General features: G+C 45.1%; 1 protein-coding gene across 2 annotated transcripts in view; it reads left to right on the top strand.

Annotated features, from left to right (window-relative positions):
- LOC311119203 (arf-GAP with GTPase, ANK repeat and PH domain-containing protein 1-like) overlaps positions 1 to 23,275 on the top strand; it is a gene marked incomplete at its 3' end in the record, with an annotated part of 85,181 nt that overhangs the window by 21,860 nt on the left and 40,046 nt on the right. The window contains exons 4-6 of one of the 2 annotated variants that reach the window (XM_084193935.1): positions 5,617 to 5,747; positions 8,999 to 9,157; positions 9,589 to 9,681. In XM_084193935.1, coding sequence (XP_084050061.1) covers positions 5,617 to 5,747; positions 8,999 to 9,157; positions 9,589 to 9,681 — 383 coding nt within the window. The remainder of the gene's footprint in view (positions 1 to 5,616; positions 5,748 to 8,998; positions 9,158 to 9,588; positions 9,682 to 23,275) is intronic. The other variant, XM_084193936.1, reaches the window with a different exon arrangement.

The raw sequence follows: 23,275 nt of genomic DNA, 5'->3' as shown, positions 1-23,275 counted from the left end.
CTATGAGGGGTGGCCAGTCCTCTTCTGGCTGTGCCGGGTGGAGATTATAACAGAACCATGCCAAGATGTTCAAAAATGTTCATAAGTGACAAGCATGGTCAAATAATAATCAGGAATAAATCTCAGTTGGCTTTTCATAGCCGATCATTAGAGTTTAAAACAGCAGGTCTGGGACAGGTAGGGGTTCCATAACCGCAGGCAGAACAGTTTAAACTGGAATAGCAGCAAGGCCAGGCGGACTGGGGATAGCAAGGAGTCACCACGGCCGGTAGTCCCGACGTATGGTCCTAGGGCTCAGGTCTCTCAGTTGGCTTTTCATAGCCGATCATTTAGAGTTGAAAACAGCAGGTCTGGGACAGGTAGGGGTTTCGTAGCCGCAGGCAGAACAGTTGAAACTGGAATAGCAGCAAGGCCAGGCGGACTGGGGGCAGCAGGGTGTCATCATGCCCGGTAGTCCTGACGTATGGTCCTAGGGCTCAGGTTCTCAGAGAGAAAGAGAGAACGAGAGAATTAGAGAGAGCATACTTAAATTCACACAGGACACTGGATAAGACAGGAGAAGTACTCCAGGTATAACCAACTAACCCCAGCCCCCCGACACATAAACTACTGCAGCATAAATACTGGAGGCTGAGACAGGAGCGGTCCGGAGACACTGTGGCCCCATCCGAAGAAACCCCCGGACAGGGCCAAACAGGAAGGATATAACCCCACCCACTCCGCCAAAGCACAGCCCCCGCACCACTAGAGGGATATCCCCAACCACCAACTTACAATCCTGAGACAAGGCCGAGTATAGCCCACAGAGGTCTCCACCACAGCACAAACCAAGGGGGGGGGGGGCGCCAACCCAGACAGGAAGATCACGTCAGTAACTCAACCCACTCAAGTGACGCACCCCTCCCAGGGACGGCATGAAAGAGCACCAGCAGGCCAGTGACTCAGCCCCTGCAACAGGGTTAGAGGCAGAGAACCCCAGTGGAGAGGGGAACCGGCCTGGCAGAGACAGCAAGGGCTGTTCGTTGCTCCAGCCTTTCCGTTCACCTTCACACTCCTGGGCCAGACTACACTCAATCATATGACCTACTGAAGAGATAAGTCTTCAGTAAAGACTTAAAGGTTGAGACCGAGTCTGCGTCTCTCACATGGGTAGGCAGACTGTTCCATAAAAATGGAGATCTATAGGAGAAAGCCCTGCCTCCCGCTGTTTGCTTAGAAATTCTAGGGACAATTAGGAGGCCTGCGTCTTGTGACCGTAGCGTACGTATTGGTATGTACGGCAGGACCAACTCGGAAAGATAGGTAGGAGCAAGCCCATGTAACGCTTTATAGGTTAACAGTAAAACCTTGAAATCAGCCCTTGCCTTAACAGGAAGCCAGTGTAGGGAAGCTAGCACTGGAGTAATATGATCAAATTTCTTGGTTCTAGTCAGGATTCTAGCAGCCGTATTTAGCACTAACTGAAGTTTATTTAGTGCTTTATCCGGGTAGCCGGAAAATAGAGCATTGCAGTAGTCTAATCTAGAAGTAACAAATGCATGGATTAATTTTTCTGCATCATTTTTGGACAGAAAATTTCTGATTTTTGCAATGTTACGTAGATGGAAAAAAGCTGTCCTTGAAACAGTCTTGATATGTTCGTCAAAAGAGAGATCAGGGTCAAGAGTAACGCCTAGGTCCTTCACAGTTTTATTTGAGACGACTTTACAACCATCAAGATGAATTGTCAGATTTAACAGAAGATCTCTTTGTTTCTTGGGACCTAGAACAAGCATCTCTGTTTTGTCCGAGTTTAAAAGTAAAAAGTTTTCAGCCATCCACTTCCTTATGTCTGAAACACAGGCTTCTAGCGAGGGCAATTTTGGGGCTTCACCATGCTTCATTGAAATGTACAGCTGTGTGTCATCCGCATAGCAGTGAAAGTTAACATTATGTTTTCGAATAACATCCCCAAGAGGTAAAATATATAGTGAAAACAATAGTGGTCCTAAAACGGAACCTTGAGGAACACCGAAATGTACAGTTGATTTGTCGGAGGACAGACCATTCACAGAGACAAACTGATATCTTTCCGACAGGTAGGATCTAAACCAGGCCAGAACTTGTCCGTGTAGACCAATTTGGGTTTCCAGTCTCTCCAAAAGAATGTGGTGATCGATGGTGTCAAAGGCAGCACTAAGGTCTAGTAGCACGAGGACAGATGCAGAGCCTCGGTCTGACGCCATTAAAAGGTCATTTACCACCTTCACAAGTGCAGTCTCAGTGCTATGATGGGGTCTAAAACCAGACTGAAGCATTTCGTATACATTGTTTGTCTTCAGAAAGGCAGTGAGTTGCTGCGCAACAGCTTTTTCTAAAATTTTTGAGAGGAATGGAAGATTCGATATTGGCCGATAGTTTTTTATATTTTCCGGGTCAAGGTTTGGCTTTTTCAAGAGAGGCTTTATCACTGCCACTTTTAGTGAGTTTGGTACACATCCGGTGGATAGAGAGCTGTTTATTATGTTCAACATAGGAGGGCCAAGCACAGGAAGCAGCTCCTTCAGCAGTTTAGTAGGAATAGGATCCAGTATGCAGCTTGAAGGTTTAGAGGCCATGATTATTTTCATCATTGTGTCAAGAGATATAGTACTAAAACACTTAAGTGTCTCTCCCGATCCCAGGCCCTCGCAGAGCTGTGCAGATCTAGGACAGCTAAGCCCTGGAGGAATACGCAGATTCAAAGAGGAGTCCGTAATTTGCTTTCTAATGGTCATGATCTTTTCCTCAAAGAAGTTCATGAATTTATCACTGCTGAAGTGAAAACCATCCTCTCTTGGGGAATGCTGCTTTTTAGTTAGCTTTGCAACAGTATCAAAAAGAAATTTTGGATTGTTCTTATTTTCCTCGATTAATTTGGAAAAGTAGGATGATCGAGCAGCAGTGAGGGCTCTTCGGTACTGCACGGTACTGTCTTTCCAAGCTAGTCGGAAGACTTCCAGTTTGGTGTGGCGCCATTTCCGTTCCAATTTCCTGGAAGCTTGCTTCAAAGCTCGGGTATTTTCTGTATACCAGGGAGCTAGTTTCTTATGACAAATGTTTTTCGTTTTTAGGGGTGCAACTGCATCTAGGGTATTGTGCAAGGTTAAATTTAGTTCCTCAGTTAAGTGGTTAACTGATTTTTGTCCTCTGACGTCCTTGGGTAGGCAGAAGGGGTCTGGAAGGGCATCAATGAATTTTTGTGTTGTCTGAGAATTTATAGCACGACTTTTGATGCTCCTTGGTTGGGGTCTGAGCAGATTATTTGTTGCGATTGCAAACGTAATAAAATGGTGGTCCGATAGTCCAGGATTTTGTGGAAAAACATTAAGATCTACAACATTTATTCCATGGGACAAAACTAGCTGTCTCCCCCCTCAGCCTGTTAGCTGTCTCACCTCCTCAGCCTGTTAGCTGTCTCCCCCCTCAGCCTGTTAGCTGTCTCCCCCCTCAGCCTGTTAGCTGTCTCACCTCCTCAGCCTGTTAGCTGTCTCCCCCCTCAGCCTGTTAGCTGTCTCCCCCCTCAGCCTGTTAGCTGTCTCCCCCCTCAGCCTGTTAGCTGTCTCCCCCCTCAGCCTGTTAGCTGTCTCCCCCCTCAGCCTGTTAGCTGTCTCCCCCCTCAGCCTGTTAGCTGTCTCCCCCCTCAGCCTGTTAGCTGTCTCCCCCCTCAGCGTGTTAGCTGTCTCCCCCCTCAGCCTGTTAGCTGTCTCCCCCCTCAGCCTGTTAGCTGTCTCCCTCCTCAGCCTGTTAGCTGTCTCCCTCCTCAGCCTGTTAGCTGTCTCCCTCCTCAGCCTGTTAGCTGTCTCCCCTTCCAGTCTGCCTGGTCTGTAGCGGTTAGCTTTGGCCTCTCCTCTCCTCCAGTCTGCCATAAATCTGATCAGAGGGGAGACCTTTCCATTAGAATAAATGGCAGCCTCTCAGAGGAGAACTAAGATTGATGGTTAAAGTTAAATTGTATTAGCCGTGCAGTTTAAATATTTAACACAGCCTTATCATAACTGTTCTTAACACTTAAAGTAATATACAGCCCAGCCCTGGCTGTATATGTGGACCTGTATCACATATATCTTCTACAGATCAGCTCTGTCTATTGTACGTCACTGTTGTCCAATGGCTGGATGTTAGCCATAGAGGACGGTCTTTTAAAGGCATAGAATTGTTGCAGTGATTGTATTCAGGGTTTTAAGGCTGGGCAATTTATTGTGTGTGTCAATATTGCAATATGAATTCAAACCATCTTTACTGCATGGAAAGACAATTTTTGGCATATCCCGGGATCCCAGGTTAGCGGTTTTGATTGAACAAGTGGCTCTGCATTTGACCAGTGTTTCACTGCCAGGTTCACGGGATTGAACTGGGGACTGAGTTTTACCACATAAATAGTATGAGTTTTACCACAGAAGCTCAGAGTTTTACTGTAGTGTTTAACCACAGAGAGAGCCGGTCTCTCCTCCTGCCCTTGGCACAGCCCTCTCACCTGAAGGTAAATGTTTATGACTGGCTCCTCATTAAAACACAGGCCTTTTAATGGGACCAATTAAAACAATGGTTTCATCTCACACCAAATGAAACCTGGCCCTGTTTATTGGGGCTGGGGATAATGGAGTCTGATACTGGGGGAAGAGGGATATATTATTAACCCTGTCCTGCCCAAACTAGATGGATACGATGAGATAATCTCTGATAACTTGCTCTGTCTATTGATTTTTAACAAATATAAGTCCTTGGAAAGAGAATGTATTCACAGACATGTTTGTCATTTGTGAGGGGTCTTTCCTAGTCCTGCTATACAGCTTTGTATTGTCCCCATTTCCAGAAAGTAAAACACACTCAAGAAAAAAGTTAAACTTCGAGAATAGAAGTTGCATTTTATAGTTAGAGAGAGTTTGTAAAAGGAGCATTCCCCTCCATCTGAGAGATGTAGATTTGAACAGCTGCACTCCTACGAGGCCCCTCCCCCTCCCCTCCAGGGGGCCGGATCAATGGCCTCGATCGCCACGGAGATGACGGAACGTTTGAATAGCCCTCCCTGATTGGGCCAGAGCCCTGGGCCTGGGGATCGATAGGAGGCAGCTGAGCACCCATTGATTGACATTGCCCTTTTCAATAACACTGATAGCCCACTCTCTCTCTCTCCTGTATAATAATTGTGAAATAATCACTGGAGCTGTTAGCAGGTAAAGGATGTGTGTGGGGCGGTGTGGAAGGCGGACGGTGGGTCTCCTGTGGACCAGATAGATAGGAGATTCACAGACAGGGCTGCTGGAGCTGCCTGCGTCAGCGTTATGAGAACTAATGGACTGTTCTGGTCTGAACTAGTGTACCATTAACTAGTGTTCCTCAGGCGATCTCTCTCTCTCCTCTCTCTCTTTCTCTCTCTCTCTCGTCTCCATCTCTTCCTTCGATTAGTTGGTCTAGCGTTCTCTAGATCTCTTCTCTCCATTTCTCCATTTCTATCTCTTCTCCCTCTCTCTCGTTTCTATTAGGTTGTCTAGCCCTCTCTGGCTGGACAACCGTAGCTTCTCAACAAAAGTATTTATGTGTATCCGTTGGGAGAATAGACCCTCTGAATGACGACTGTGTGTTGTTTTGTTGCAGTGGCCCAGAAGATCGTGGCGACCAGGAAGAAGCAGCAGCTGTCCATTGGTCCGTGCAAGTCCCTCCCCAACTCCCCTAGCCACTCCTCTGTGTGTTCTGCACAGGTGGCTGCAGCAGTACACATCAGCCAGGTAGGTACACACACACACACACACACACACATAAATACATTTACCGACAGACACAATTTACTGACACACACTGACTCACAAACAAAATGGCCACATTATGGACCTGAACTACATTCCCACCGTCCATATTTGTTATTTCTCCCTGTCTTCCTCTATCATGTTTCTCCCAGCAGCAGCATCTATCTGTAGCCATGCACACACACACACCGTTTACCACCCTGTCATGTCTTCCATCCACAGAGCTCAGTCCCCCCATTGATTTGTCATTAAAACAGCATCACTCAACTTGTCTCCATAGCCCAGCTCATCCCCTGAGAATCAGGGTTGTTTTCACACCGTAACAGTACCCTCCTACTGCAGAATGGCCCTCAGTGTATCTTCAATGTTACCCATAATCCTCTCCCAAGCTGGGGCTCATGTTGTACAGTACAGTGTTATGGAATCTAGGTAGAATGAGAGAGGTTATGAGTGAGACAGATGTAGTGACTCTCTGTCGTTATGAAGAGGGGATACTGTAACTCACCAGCTGTATAATAGTGTAGTGTCTGTCATTATGAAGAGGGGATACTGTACCAGCTGTATAATAGTGTAGTGTCTGTTATTATGAAGAGGGGATACTGTAACTCACCAGCTGTATAATAGTGTAGTGTCTGTCATTATGAAGAGGGGATACTGTACCAGCTGTATAATAGTGTAGTGTCTGTCATTATGAAGAGGGGATACTGTACCAGCTGTATAATAGTGTAGTGTCTGTCATTATGAAGAGGGGATACTGTACCAGCTGTATAATAGTGTAGTGTCTGTTATTATGAAGAGGGGATACTGTACCAGCTCTATAATAGTGTAGTGTCTGTCATTATGAAGAGGGGATACTGTACCAGGTGTATAATAGTGTAGTGTCTGTCATTATGAAGAGGGGATACTGTAACTCACCAGCTGTATAATAGTGTAGTGTCTGTCGTTATGAAGAGGGGATACTGTACCAGGTGTATAATAGTGTAGTGTCTGTTATTATGTAGAGGGGATACTGTACCAGGTGTATAATAGTGTAGTGTCTGTTATTATGTAGAGGGGATACTGTACCAGCTGTATAATAGTGTAGTGTCTGTTATTATGAAGAGGGGATACTGTACCAGCTGTATAATAGTGTAGTGTCTGTTATTATGAAGAGGGGATACTGTACCAGCTGTATAATAGTGTAGTGTCTGTTATTATGTAGAGGGGATACTGTACCAGGTGTATAATAGTGTAGTGTCTGTTATTATGTAGAGGGGATACTGTACCAGGTGTATAATAGTGTAGTGTCTGTTATTATGAAGAGGAGATACTGTACCAGCTGTATAATAGTGTAGTGTCTGTCATTATGAAGAGGAGATACTGTACCAGCTGTATAATAGTGTAGTGTCTGTTATTATGAAGAGGGGATACTGTACCAGCTGTATAATAGTGTAGTGTCTGTCATTATGAAGAGGGGATACTGTACCAGCTGTATAATAGTGTAGTGTCTGTTATTATGAAGAGGGGATACTGTACCAGCTGTATAATAGTGTAGTGTCTGTTATTATGAAGAGGGGATACTGTACCAGGTGTATAATAGTGTAGTGTCTGTCATTATGAAGAGGGGATACTGTACCAGCTGTATAATAGTGTAGTGTCTGTTATTATGAAGAGGGGATACTGTAACTCACCAGCTGTATAATAGTGTAGTGTCTGTCATTATGAAGAGGGGATACTGTACCAGCTGTATAATAGTGTAGTGTCTGTTATTATGAAGAGGAGATACTGTAACTCACCAGCTGTATAATAGTGTAGTGTCTGTTATTATGTAGAGGGGATACTGTACCAGGTGTATAATAGTGTAGTGTCTGTTATTATGAAGAGGGGATACTGTACCAGCTGTATAATAGTGTAGTGTCTGTCATTATGAAGAGGAGATACTGTAACTCACCAGCTGTATAATAGTGTAGTGTCTGTTATTATGTAGAGGGGATACTGTACCAGCTGTATAATAGTGTAGTGTCTGTTATTATGTAGAGGGGATACTGTACCAGCTGTATAATAGTGTAGTGTCTGTTATTATGAAGAGGGGATACTGTACCAGCTGTATAATAGTGTAGTGTCTGTTATTATGTAGAGGGGATACTGTACCAGCTGTATAATAGTGTAGTGTCTGTTATTATGAAGAGGGGATACTGTACCAGCTGTATAATAGTGTAGTGTCTGTCATTATGAAGAGGGGATACTGTACCAGCTGTATAATAGTGTAGTGTCTGTTATTATGAAGAGGGGATACTGTACCAGCTGTATAATAGTGTAGTGTCTGTTATTATGTAGAGGGGATACTGTACCAGGTGTATAATAGTGTAGTGTCTGTTATTATGAAGAGGGGATACTGTACCAGCTGTATAATAGTGTAGTGTCTGTTATTATGTAGAGGGGATACTGTACCAGGTGTATAATAGTGTAGTGTCTGTTATTATGAAGAGGGGATACTGTACCAGCTGTATAATAGTGTAGTGTCTGTTATTATGAAGAGGGGATACTGTACCAGGTGTATAATAGTGTAGTGTCTGTTATTATGTAGAGGGGATACTGTACCAGCTGTATAATAGTGTAGTGTCTGTTATTATGAAGAGGGGATACTGTACCAGCTGTATAATAGTGTAGTGTCTGTTATTATGTAGAGGGGATACTGTACCAGCTGTATAATAGTGTAGTGTCTGTTATTATGTAGAGGGGATACTGTACCAGCTGTATAATAGTGTAGTGTCTGTTATTATGTAGAGGGGATACTGTACCAGCTGTATAATAGTGTAGTGTCTGTTATTATGTAGAGGGGATACTGTACCAGCTGTATAATAGTGTAGTGTCTGTTATTATGTAGAGGGGATACTGTACCAGCTGTATAATAGTGTAGTGTCTGTTATTATGTAGAGGGGATACTGTACCAGCTGTATAATAGTGTAGTGTCTGTTATTATGTAGAGGGGATACTGTACCAGCTGTATGGGCTCCATGTTCAACCTTCTATCTTTTCTGTCTCTCACTCTTTCTCTATGTATACGCTCACCCATACATACTCTCACTCTTACTCTGTTTACTCTCACCCATACATACTCTCACTCTGTTTACTCTCACCCATACATACTCTCTCTCTGTTTACACTCACCCATACATACTCAGTCTTTCTGAACTAAGTTAGTGTTACCAACACAGTACATCAAAATCCTATAAATGTCTGTGTCTCTGTAGCAGACCAGTAATGGCGGTGGCAGCCTGAGTGACTACTCCTCGTCAGTACCCTCCACGCCCAGCACCAGTCAGAAGGAGCTACGCATCGACGTCCCCCAGACCGCCAACACCCCCACCCCCGTCCGCAAGCAGTCCAAACGCCGCTCCAACCTCTTCACTGTGAGTCCAGATGCACATACACACATAGGACCTCTACTTCTTAATTATTGACTCATGTATTATTAGATTTTCAAACTATGGATGTTGTCAAATACATACAAAGTTATCTAAAGGACTTTTAAATTGTAAATAGCTTACAGTGAGAATATACAGGCCACAGGGAAGGTTTTATGTGACCACCTTCTAGAATGTACAGACACATGCATCATGTCCACTTCCCAGTTCCTTAGCAACTTAGAGAGAGGTCAACAACTGGGTCAAGTTGACCCATAGACACCATAATAACCCCAGTCACCTCTAGCAGCCATTAGAAGAGGCCTGTTATGTGAAGACTAGAAGAGGGATGGAACAGATCCTTGTTCAGGCACTTCCGAGGGCCTAACTCATGGCCTCTGTAACCCCTACTTGTTCTCCCATCTCCTTCTCCACAGTCTCGGAAGGCCAGCGAACCAGACAGGGACAAGAAAGGACTGGAGGGCCGAGCGGACAGCATTGGAAGCGGCCGTGCTATCCCAATTAAGCAGGTATGATCAGATCTGGCCCTCGCCCGGCTCGCCTGGCCGGCCGGCTGCTACAGGGATAATTAGGGTCCGGCAGCGGCGTATTGCTGATTTCCCAGAGAACGTGGGCTGCCTGTGATCAGAGCGTAAAGCCCAGACACAGCCAGGCTCCCTCCGTTTGATGCCTTCTCCTTGATTAACAGCAAAAGCACACACTTGACATCAATTAGAGTTGGGGGTTCTCCCGGGTATTGAAATGAGATCATTAGTATAAGGAGCGGGAAGGGATTTCACTCTCACTTTCTTTCACTCTCCCCTCTGCCCCCCCGTCCCTCTCTCCCTCCCACTGCCCCCCCATCCCTCTTTCCTTGTCAAAAAGAAAGAGGGCAGAGATGGTGAGAGGGAGAAGAGGCTGAGGATTGTTAATGAACTGCAGTCTGCCGGCTGGCATATGGACCTCTGCTCCCCTCTTCCTCTCTGTGCTTTTGAAAGCCCTGCCTTTTCCTGTGTAGCTGAGCGCTTTGATTGGGGCATCGGCAGGGGGGTGGGGGGTAGGGAGGGAGGAGGGGGTGGAGAGGAAGGGGAGGGGTATTGAACCAGAGAGCTCAAGAGCTCCCTCCTCCTCCTCCCCCCCCCCCCCCCCCCCCCCACTGTATTTGTGTAGAGATGGTTTGAGTTGGCCTTAATTTGTTGCAAACAAGAGCCGAGCGAACAAACAAGGGAAGGAGGGAGGGGGAGAGCCTGGCATCTCCTGTGAGCCGCTTCAACTGGAGTGTAAGGAAATCAGCCAATTAGCGGGTGCTAATCACGTCCTCTCATATCAGCGCGGAGGCCTCGTTTGTAATCCACTAATGAACAAATTGCATCTCTGATTAGGGGCCTCCTTTCAACGATGCGCTGCGTGTGTTAGCAGCACAGCGGTAGTTGTTAGTGCCGGGGCCGTGTCGCGCAGCTCGTCGAGAGAGTCCGTGTCTCTGTGGTGCTGCTGCGCAAGGAGGCCCCCGCTGGGACGGCACAGCAGAGAGCAGAGTAAATTGTCTTGTCCCCTCAATCAGGGACGTCATGATGTTTACTTGTGAGATGTTTACAGTTATCCCCATACTCCTCACCGGAAGGAAATATCACTATGAAGTAGCAACTGGGTCCTGTGTTATTCCCCAGGCATCCAGTTAGCATGGACATCATAGCCTCTGATAGTGTTGCTCCTCTCTAAACTCTTCAGTGCCTCTCATCAATCAGGATGGTCTATTAGTCACATAACCCAATCTGCCGTAGACAGTATAGCGGCAGCTTCATGTCATTGACCTATGCATCCTATCTATGGTTGCAATGTTTTTAGTGTGCGTTGTGGCGGTAAACGGCGGATGACATGGCTGGATGTGACTCAGCCCAGGCACATACTCATTATGCTTATAGAGCAGCAGAACAGAACACAGCTGTGTGTGTGTGTGTGTGTGAGCTTATCTCTCTGGAAACAACAATGACGATGTTGTGTTTCAATAAGGATCCATGTTGAACTATTTGTCAAACATTTCTCATGTGATGAAGATGGCTTGGAAGAGCTGCTACAGAGTTTCAGATATTTGTGTGTGTGTTCTCCAGTCCCCCCTGTCCCTGTAGAAGAGCCTCTCACTCACACGTCTGCTCTGTCTGGCTGGCAGCAGTAGAATCCTCCTGGGGCCAGACACTCAATATGCAGAACTCCTGTGAAGTCAATGGCTGATAATGATGTACAAATGAAGAGGGCCACACACGCAGGTCACTGGTGGCAGATGGGAGGTGTGGCGCTAGCTGTTAGCTGTGTGTGTGTGTGTGTGTGTGTGTGTGTTTTGAAGAGTTTTAGAAAGATGACGTAGAACAACAGTCTAAAATCACCCTCCATCATCATATGGGTTTGGCTGTGGCCCCTGTTGAGTAGCACGTTGTTTCCCCAACATGAGACACGGTGAGCCATGCCCGGCACGACCCCCCACACACACACACACTCAGCCCACCTGACAGCCGCCAGCCCCAGACAGACAGAGTTTGGAGAATAACATGGAGCAGGCAGCGCTCAGAGCCAGCGGACCACAGACAGGGCTGCATCCCATTTTGGAGCTGGATGTTAATTGATTTGATCATTCCCCGTGGTCTTTCCTCTTGGAGAATGTGTATCTCTGTATGTCTCTCTCCATCTCCCCTCCTGCCTCTGTGTCGGCTGCGGGCAGACCTGTTTCCTAATTAGACACTGTGTGTGTGTGTGTGTGTGTGTGTGTGTGTGTGTGGAGATGGCAGCAGCTTCGCTACCTGCCTCTCCATTAGCACTCAGTTTACACTCCATTTTAATGAGTGCTGCTGCGTCTTGACTCCTGCAACCCTTCACACACACACACCACCTCACCTTTTCTTGTTGAACACGTTCATCGCTCGTCCACAAATTGTACCAGACTCACAGTATGCTACGACTCCATACGTGCCAGCTCTCCCTCAGAGGGGTAGCAACACAACTCGTTCACTGAGAGAATGTGTTCCCTGACTGGCTCGTGCTGGGTGTCCTTCCTTGTTTGTGTGCCATGTTGAAGAGGGGAGGAATGGGGGACACTCTTTAATTGAATGACTTTGGCAGATGTCTGCTTCTGTTAGGTTTGCAGAGTCGCGCGGCGGCCCCTTAAAGGTACAGCGTTAATCGGCGGTCAATTAATCAAGCGAGGAGGATGATGATGAGGAGGATGTTGAATGTTATTAGGAATCAGTGGTGTCAACAGCAACGCTGTTGCTTTTTGGCATCAGATCTTAACATGTTGTTCAGAAACTACAGGCAAAGGGGATTGCCTTTGATTTGCTCATAATTATGGGTGACTTGTGTGAGATCATTTGACTTTACATATGTAAGATAATTAGGGTAAACAGTAGAGAACGACGGATATGGGTTTTTAAGGGCCGATACCGGGGGTCAAGGAGGCCGATGGCTGATATTTTATGCCGATAATAAATATAATTACATTTGAGCATTTTGATGAGAAATGTTCCCAGAGACAACCATGTATGCAATAACAAAGCAATTATACAACCATACAGTCAATTTGACTTTTTTAACAATGTAACTACATAACCTAATGATGGTAATCATTTATTTGAATGGTCAATCTCTTGATAAACTGGGTAAATCAAGATGGCATAGGCCTACTCACAATACAGGTGAATTCATATTCAATAGGAGTGTATACCTCTTTAAGGAATACCTGGAATAGTATAAAAGTAATCCTTCTTCCCCCACCCCCATAAAAAAAAAGTGGTTGTCCCACTGGCTATCATAGGTTGAATGCACCAATTTGTAAGTCGCTCTGGATAAGAGGGTCTGCTAAATGATGTAAATGTAAATGTCTGCCTGCATTGAGTTATTGAGATCATGTTGGCTGATGGGTCTACAATCTGTTTCCCTTTCATTTGGGACCATGTTAGGCCTACTGATAAACAACATTTTCATATAAGTAGCCTATTGTTATCTTTTATAAAAATGTGCGCTGTCTCCTTTAAGAGAAAAGACACCACTTGCTTGTCATGAAGCCAGGCAGTTGACATGGGCAGTTGGTCTCAGCAAGGGAAAGACAAGTCATGTAGCTAGCTAACTCAGAGAATTAACAACATTGTTGGTGACAATCAGCTTTGAAATTAGCATTTTTTTTTTTGCGTTATGGTTTGCAAACCAGCTATCACAAATAAAGTTCTAGGGTAACGTTAGTGAACTGATGTTAGCTTCATAGCGGGGAACGGTAGTGAACTGACATTAGCTTCATAGCTAGCAAAGTTAGCTCAATGCTTAACATACCTAGCAAGCAAGCTACCTGTATGTTGCTTTGTAAAGTGCTGCAGCCTGTACAGACATTGTTTTGCCTAACAGCAAATGAAATAACACTTTCAAAATGTTTACATTCCGTGTGGCATTATTAAAGTGCGCTAAAAGCATATGCAGCATGAGTGGGTAGTTACCCAGCAGCACAGAGGTTCCTCAAGGACAGGCTAACTAGCAATGAGTGGCACCGACTGGCAGGAGAGGCAAGTGTGCTCGTGCTATAAGGGGAAATCGGCTATGCTGATGATCGGTAGTTCTCTAAACACAGTGGCGCAACTTTGGTTTTAGAAGTGGGGGGGGGGACATACAGTGGGGAGAACAAGTATTTGATACACTGCCGATTTTGCAGGTTTTCCTACTTACAAAGCATGTAGAGGTCTGTAATTTTTATCATAGGTACACTTCAACTGTGAGAGACGGAATCTAAAACAAAAATCCAGAAAATCACATTGTATGATTTTTAAGTAATTAATTTGCATTGTATTGCATGACATACGTATTTAATACATCAGAAAAGCAGAACTTAATATTTGGTACAGAAACCTTTGTTTGCAATTACAGAGATCATACGTTTCCTGTAGGTCTTGACCAAGTTTGCACAGACTGCAGCAGGGATTTTGGCCCTCTCCTCCATACAGACCTTCTCCAGATCCTTCAGGTTTCGGGCTGTCGTTGGGCAATACGGACTTTCAGCTCCCTCCAAAGATTTTCTATTGGGTTCAGGTCTGGAGACTGGCTAGGCCACTCCAGGACCTTGAGATGCTTCTTACGGAGCCACTTAGTTGCCCTGGTTGTGTGTTTGGGGTCGTTGTCATGCAGGAAGACCCAGCCACGACCCATCTTCAATGCTCTTACTGAGGGAAGGAGGTTGTTGGCCAAGATCTCGCGATACATGGCCCCATCCATCCTCCCCTCAATACGGTGCAGTCGTCCTGTCCCCTTTGCAGAAAAACATCCCCAAAGAATGATGTTTCCACCTCCATGCTTCACGGTTGGGATGGTGTTCTTGGGGTTGTACTCATCCTTCTTCTTCCTCCAAACACGGCGAGTGGAGTTTAGACCAAAACGCTCTATTTTTGTCTCATCAGACCACATGACCTTCTCCCATTCCTCCTCTGGATCATCCAGATGGTCATTGGCAAACTTCAGACGGGTCTGGACATGCGCTGGCTTGAGCAGGGGGACCTAGCGTGCGCTGCAGGATTTTAATCCATGACGGCGTAGTGTGTTACTAATGGTTTTCTTTGAGACTGTGGTCCCAGCTCTCTTCAGGTCATTGACCAGGTCCTGCCGTGTAGTTCTGGGCTGATCCCTCACCTTCCTCATGATCATTGATGCCCCACGAGGTGAGATCTTGCATGGAGCCCCAGACCGAGGGTGATTGACCGTCATCTTGAACTTCTTCCATTTTCTAATAATTTCGCCAACAGTTGTTGCCTTCTCACCAAGCTGCTTGCCTATTGTCCTGTAGCCCATCCCAGCCTTGTACAGGTCTACAATTTTATCCCTGATGTCCTTACACAGCTCTCTGGTCTTGTCCATTGTGGAGAAGTTGAAGTCTGTTTGATTGAGTGTGTGGACAGGTGTCTTTTATACAGGTAACGAGTTCAAACAGTTGCAGTTAATACAGGTAATGAGTGGAGAACAGGAGGGCTTCTTAAAGAAAAACTAACAGGTCTGTGAGAGCCGGAATTCTTACTGGTTGGTAGGTGATCAAATACTTATGTCATGCAATAAAATGCAAATTAATTACTTAAATCATACAATGTGATTTTCTGGATTTTTGTTTTAGATTCCGTCTCTCACAGTTGAAGTGTACCTATGATAAAATTACAGACCTCTACATGCTTTGTAAGTAGGAAAACCTGCAAAATCGGCAGTGTATCAAATACTTGTTCTCCCCACTGTATATATATATATATATATATATATATTTTTTTTATCCACTCCAAACAGCCTACCCGACCACTCGGAGGTGTCTGCATGGTCCTAAAGCACACTGTTGCCTAGTTTTGTATCACATTCCAATGATGAAGCTGGGGGGGACAAAAATGCAATTTCGGAATGTGGACGGGGACATGTCCCCCCGTCCCCAGTGAAAGTTGCACCCCTGTCTAAAAAGATACATGAATATGTCTGTATTTGCATGAATTGCATTCTTGTGTGTGTGTGTGTTCTTGGTGCTCTCCCAGCACTACTAATTCCCCAGCGTAGTTTATTTGCTGTTAGCCGTGATCTCATTAGAATGGGCTATTGTTCTGACTCCCCCCTCAAGGTGACTAGAGTTTGTGTGTGTGTGTGTACACGATTAAAGGCTGTGGAAGGAAGAAAATGCCTTCATTAGTTAGATGGTGCTCATTAAAACCTAACACACTGGCAGCCTGGCCAAACTAGCAGTCTTCAGCACACTGGACTTTTATCAAGAGGGTGGGGCGGACTCCCACTCTGCAGCAATAGACAGCCTAAAGGCCCAGAGGTCCAGCGCTACACACACACACACACACACTTCGCTGAGTCAGACGTGTCACCTAGCTACACGCATCAGGCTGTCGCGGGTCCCTCAAAACATGGCCTCCACTGTGGTCTGTCACTGTGCAGATACAGTTGAGGTAGGAAGTCAAATACATTTAAACTCAATTTTTCACAATTCCTGACATTTAATCCTAGTAAAGATTCCCTGTCTTAGGTCAGTTAGGATCACCACTTTATTTTAAGAATGTGGAATGTCAGAATAATAGTTGAGAATGATTTATTTACATTTTACATTTTAGTCATTTAGCAGACACTCTTATCCAGAGCGACTTACAGTTAGTGCATACATTTTTCAGCTTTTATTTCTTTCATCACATTCGTTTACATACAGACGTTTACATACACTCAATTAGTATTTGGTAGCATTGCCTTTAAATTGTTTAACTTGGGTTAAACATTTCCGGTAGCCTTCCACAAGTTTCCCACAATAAATTGGGTGAATTTTGGCCCATTCCTCCTGACAGAGCTGATGTAACTGAGTCAGATTTGTAGGCCTCCTTGCTCACACACGCTTTTTCAGTTCTGCCCACAAATGTTCTATAGGATTGAGGTCAGGGCTTTGTGATGGCCACTCCAATACCTTGACTTTGTTGTCCTTAAGCCATTTTGCCACAACTTTGGAAGTATGCTTGGGGTCATTGTCCATTTGGAAGACCCATTTGCGACCAAGCTTTAACTTCCTGACTGATGTCTTGAGATGTTGCTTCAATATATCCACATAATATTCCTTCCTCATGATGCCATCTATTTTGTGAAGTGCACCAGTCCCTCCTGCAGCAAAGCACCCCCACAGCATGATGCTGCCACCCCCGTGCTTCACGGTTGGAATGGTGTTCTTCGGCTTGCAAGCCTTCCCCTTTTTCCTCCAAACATAACGATGGTCATTATGGCCAAACAGTTATATTTTTGTTTCATCAGACCAGAGGACATTTCTCAAAAAAGTACGATCTTTGTCCCCATGTGCAGTTGCAAACCGTAGTCTGGCTTTTTTATGGCGGTTTTGGAGCAGTGGCTTCTTCCTTGCTAAGCGGCCTTTCAGGTTATGTCGATATAGGACTTGTTTTACTGTGGCTATAGATACTTTTGTACCTGTTTCCTCCAGCATCTTCACAAGGTCCTTTGCTGTTGTTCTGGGATTGATTTGCACTTTTCACACCAAAGTACGTTCATCTCTAGGAGACAGAACGTGTCTCCTTCCTGAGCGGTATGACGGCTGCGTGGTCCCATGGTGTTTATGCTTGCGTACTATTGTTTGTACAGATGACCGTTGTACCTTCAGGTGTTTGGAAATTGCTCCCAAGGATGAACCAGACTTGTGGAGGTCTACCATTTTTTTTCTGAGGTCTTGGCTGATTTCTTTTGATTTTCCCATGATGTCAAGCAAAGAGGCACTGAGTTTGAAGGTAGGTATTGAAATACATCCACAGGTACACCTCCAATTGACTCAAATTATGTCAATTAGCCTATCAGAAGCTTCTAAAGCCATGACATCATTTTCTGGAATTTTCCAAGCTGTTTAAAGGCACAGTCAACTTAGTGTATGTAAACGTGTGACCCACTGGAATTGTGATACAGTGAATTATAAGTGAAATAATCTGTCTGTAAACAACTGTTGGAAAAATTACTTGTGTCATGCACAAAGTAGATGTCCTAAACGACTTGCCACAACAATAGTTTGTTAACAAGAAATTTGTGGAGTGGTTGAAAAACAAGTTTTAATGACTCCAACCTAAGTGAATGTAAACTTCCGACTTCAACTGTAGATGCTCTTCTCCTGCGATACTTATGTGACAACAGTGCCTAGTGGGATTTGTTTGTCTACAGATTTATTGTTGTCGTGTGTTTGGACCTTTTAGAATGTTTGTTGTTGTTCTAGGTCCCGTGTGGCTCAGTTGGTAGAGCATGGCGCCTGCAACGCCAAGGTTGTGGGTTCGATTCCCATGGGGGGACCAGTACGGGGGGAAAAGTATGAAAATGTATGCACTCACTACTGTAAGTCGTTCTGGATAAGAGCATCTGATATATGACTAAAATGAAGAATAAAACGTAGCACGGTCATGATGGGGTTAGTGACTGCTGCTATTACCTGGTCTTTTACCCAGGATGCAGCATGGCCGTTCTAAGCCTCTTTTGATTGGGGCTGAGGGTTTCTTTAAAAAGCGAGTGGCGAGCGAACGTCGGCAGCTTTGTTTACAGATGGTGTTTATGGTGGCGTCTCGCCGACATCTGCTCCACGCTCCTAATTAGCCCGTAATTACCCAAGATATAGAGACGCTCGCCTCGCCAACACGTCTCTGTCAACCAACCGCCTGACGACAGGCACAGAGAACCAACAGTCTAACAAATGAATTTACTGTTGACCTAGACACCGTGGCTATTCGCCTAGACAGAGGGGCATGGGTGCAGCAATGGGAGGTAGTGAGGGTTAAGATGGGGGTCTTGGTTCATCCTAAGAGTGAAAGGAGGTCTTTCCACAGCTTCGTAGCCTGGCCCTCCACCCAACTCATCTCATCTTGACATTCAATAGTCATTTGGCCGTCCCATCCACAGCCTACATGTCTAAATGCATATTCTACTTGGCCCTAAGTACTTTCTTCCCCGTTACAACTTCTCACAGATTTGAGTTATGTTATTTTTTTTTCATGTTTCAAATGAGTCCAAAAGCATCTAAGCTTGTGGTTGGGGTTGGTTCCCTTTGTGAGGAGCTGATTAGTATCATGGTAGTAATTGCCAATAGTTGTAGAGAGTGGTGTAACATTAGATGAGCACAGGGCTGGGTGGTTTTGACAGTCTCCCTCCCTGCCTCCTCCCCTCCGAGGCCTGGTTCCTCTTAGTAAGGAGTTCAATTGGATGGTTAATTCGGCTGTTATTTACCCTGTAATTCATTAGTTTCGCCCTGCCATTGGCAGCGGGCAGGCTGTAATTTCACGCTTGGCAATAAAAGATGTCTCATAATCTGCTTCATTTAGCAGCCAAAGAATTTAATGAAATTAACGGCGTCTCCTAATTAAGACGGTGAATATTAAAGACCTGCTATCAAGGCCCTGTAACGAGTGGCGACGCGATCCGCCTTCCGCCGGATTGGGGAAATATCATTTCCCAGGGAAAAGGTTGTCGCCGTGACGACTGCTCGGAGCTATTTTGGCCATGATGACATTTTTGTCATGCACACTAACCCCTGGAAATGAGATTTGAGGGGGTTGGGGGTGGAGGGGGCTGTTCTTTTTAGTTTTGGAGAAATAATTAAATGAGAAACACAGGCGTCAATCAAAGAACCGTGGTGGCTTTTAGATTGTGTGATGGTTCTGATCTGGTTACAGTATTCTCTACTGAGCAGTAGAGTTTCGGGGTGATACAAGGTTGTTCTGTCTGAATACACTGGGACTGAAGGGTCCCAATGGTGACACTGTTGGTTTATGGTGCATTTTGTTTGTGTATGTGTGTCTGTTTCTGGGTGTTAGACCTGATTCCCTCTCACTGATAGTAGTATCAGTCTTGGATTCATTTTCTATCTGTTTCTACCCATCCTCTTGAGAAAGAGGTCTCTCTAAAGAGCTTCTTTAACAAGACTGATTAGATGAAAAAAAAAAAAAAGAATGGCTTTGACCCCAGGGGCTTCTTTTAACTCGTTCAGGAAAGGAGAGAACGTGTTCCTTTTCCATCCATCCCTCTCTCTCTCTGTCAGAAACGGCAGCGGGGCGAGAGAGGCTTTATCTGCTAATGAATTGAGACTGCTGAAGTAAGGTTTGGATAATTGAGTTTCTAATTAATTACCCAGAACTCTTATCAGATAAATCAGTTGCTAGGCTACATCTCAAATGGCACTCTATTCCCTACCCAGTGCACTGTTTTTGACAATAGCCCTATGGGCCCTGGTCAAAAGTAGTGCACTATTTAGTGTTCTATTTGAGACGCAACCAGGGATAGAGGGAGCATTTTCTTCTTAGTTGGTATTTTATTTGATCTGGTTCTCGCTGCTCCTCGCCACGCTATGCTCCCCTGGGCCTGCCCTTTCCTGTCCTTGCCTCATCAACGCTGACCTTGTCATAAATGCCATGATAGATTGTGTGTGTGTGTGTTTTAGTGGTGTGCGGGTCAGCTGTTTGTTCACCCGCACCCGCCCGCAATTGCTAATAACCCATCCGCAACCGCCCGTCTATATGTGATAAGGTGAATATCTGAGGCAGCACCCGACCCTGACCCGCGAATATAGATCATGCGCTGTAGGCTACAGTCAGAGACGGCGGAATGATTTTTGACAGGGAGTGCAGGATTTCTTTTGCCTGATTTAGATATGTTTCTGTTTAAAATTTCTGACATTTTGGTAGGCTATTTGTTAGTCAACTTGTCTGTAATTAGATACAGGCAGCTTCTCTTCTGTCATGATACTGTATGTTGCCCTAGAAGACTACATAAACCATTGCTCACCAGTATGTCATAAATCTGTAGAATGATTTATGACATAAAGTTTTCTTTGTCATCTGTTTCTTTTGCGGAGCAAAGACGTTTAGGGACCGTGGAGAAAATGCAACAACAACAAACAAAAAAAATATGAAAAAGCAAGCCGACCAAATTCACATAGAAATGTGAGTGATAGATCTGTCATTCTCATTGAAAGTAAGTCTAAGAAGATGTAGATCTGTTCTATGTGCGTTATTTCTATGCTTCCTGTTCTTAAGCTTCTCGTTTTTGCGTCTTTTACTTTCGGTTTTGTACACCAGCTGAAAATACAATATTTTTGGTTATGGAAAAGCTATTTCACAGTGGTTTAGATGGTACAATGATACATAGCGACTGCTGGTTTTGTCACAAACTGAAATTAGGCGAACTATTTGAATTTTAGCAACCAGGAAATGGGGGCGCGATTTCTGCATAATGCACCTTTAACTCTGCAGGAGTTAATATTAAGGCTATGTGAGAGGTTCTAGTCCTACAGTCAGTGTCCATTCCATTTAACCCATCTGAACAGTAGGCTACAGTTCCCTTGACGTGCCATAGGCCTGTTTGAAGTTCCCGTCTTGTGACAGTCTAATTTGAATACCACCTCACAATCATCACACATAACATAACAATCACAAAAACCTAAATGTAGCCTATAGATGGATATAAATTGCACAAGAATGATACATATTAAGGATTTTTTTAAGGTATTGTTTTATTTTTATTCAAGCCACCCACCTGCCCTTCATCCACACAATATTTAATGACCCTAAACCCGACTGCGGGTTATGAGTCGACCCGCACATCAGTAGTGTGTATGTTGGCAATTCTCTCGTGCGGGTGTGCCTGTATGTACACTTACTTACGACAGTTTATTATTCACATGGCGAAAGGGATGTTGTCTGTTGGGGGCAGTTTCCATCATGGGCATTGCACTGTAGTAGCAATCTCTCTCACTTCCTCGTTCAGCCTGTCTGTTAATGCCTTCTCTTAGAGTCAGACAAACCAGGTCTATTCCCTCCCGTCTCCACTATGTCCCGTTGATCAGGGCTATATGGGACATCCTGATGTCCTGGCCTGTATTCACACCACTGTCCTGTCCAGTGATGATGAATGACCAGTGGGTGGTGTGGTTTATCTGGCGGTGTGGACATCTCTTCAGACCAGATCAGATGGCCAACGCGATAGAGGAGCGTCCGAACAGCGCCTTTCACAGAGGCATCACTCAAGACACGCCTTAGCCAGCCCTGAGCCCTCATACACACCTCTTGACAGCCCCCAAGACAGGAGTTGCCTGTTTGGGGATGACACCCTTAATTTAGGCGCCTGCTCTCCAGGGACACCCAAGAACAATGGGCTCCACCAGATCCCCCGGGGAGAGATGGTGCCTCTCAGGAGATGGTGCCTCCCCCCTATCACCCAAATGGCCGGCTGTCAGTCCCCTCAAGGTACCAAGGGAGGGTCCATTGTCTGGAGAAAAGGGGGTTGATGGTGATTAGGGAGTAGATTAGTGTGTTTCAATAGAAAGAAAATGAACCTGGGAAAAGTTGTCCCCTTATCAGACTGTTTGTTTACAACTGAACGGCTCCACTGGCAGGTCTGCCTTGAGAGATTGGACAATTACACCTTTGATAGTGCAGCCCAATTGAGGGCGGCTATCGAAGGCAAGGAGAGGGAGATTTTGGAATGTTGATTGTTTTCTAGATACCCATTAAGGAACCTGAGTATGATAAACAGTTGCTATGGTTCGAACATGAACCATTGAACCACTATATTAATTAATAATCGCTCCCTTGCAGCATGTTTTGGGGAAGCTTTTCCTCACTAAAAGGAAATGAAGGACATCATCAGCGTCATCTCTTCAGCCCCCCTGGGCGATCGACCTTTTCCTAAGCGCTACCCACAATACTTCACAGTGCCTCTGTAGGAAGTGTCTCCATAGCAACGAGGAAGAGAGAGAGTATATCTGGGATGTATTTATTTCCTCCATTTATTCTTGTGCGTTGCGATCGGAAGACCTTGTGAGCTGTCAAGGCCCCCGGAGGTAAAATAGAGGCAAGGTGTGTGTCACTAGCGGACCGGGGAAGTTGAATAATGAAAGATATTACCAATCTGGAGGGTCGACGTGCCGTTCAATTAGCCTTCCCCCTGCAAACTGATCGCTTGTCATCTCCGCGATGGATGGCTGAAATTAATATGCACACTTCTATTGCAAACAGGGCCACACGTAGAAGAAATATTAGCCACATAGTTCACTCCCCAGTCTGTGACGCTTGGCCACCTCCCTTTCTCTCTCTCTCGCTCTCGCTCTCTACACCCCAAAGGACTTCCAGGACTATCAGCTTGTACCTTTTGAAGTTAAGATCTGAGCTGGGATCTGAAGCCAAACCGGCCCTGATATGATGATTATCTCTTTAATAATGTTTCAACAGTGGTTGTTGTGTCACCAACCCTCTGAGAGGAGGCATGGAGAAAGAAACTGCAAGAAACTGCATCTCTCGGCAAATACACAGTATATCAAATCCATATCATATCCTGCTCAGTTCAACAGGGTCCTGTCTGCCTCTCTATTAGGAGAGGAATCATTCTGTATGTAATCATTCTGTACTGCAGAGTAGAGCTGTTTATTGGCCAGACATTGTTGCTGTACTGTCTGTCTGTCGCTAGCTGCTTCCATTACAGTGCCATTTTTTCATTGACAAGTTTGTTTTCTGTCGCCAAATTATGAGATATGCAATCATTACCAGGCGAGGTTGTTGGTTCCTCTGCTTCCTCCTTTGTCCAAGCCAAGGGACACTACGAGGCCTTAATGAC

This window comes from Coregonus lavaretus (genome assembly GCF_964263955.1).
Source record: "Coregonus lavaretus genome assembly, contig: HAP1_SCAFFOLD_2123, whole genome shotgun sequence".
In the NCBI taxonomy this organism is placed as follows: Eukaryota; Metazoa; Chordata; class Actinopteri; order Salmoniformes; family Salmonidae; genus Coregonus; species Coregonus lavaretus.
Note: the sequence above shows the minus strand (reverse complement) of the source record. Positions and strands in the feature narration are given on the sequence as shown.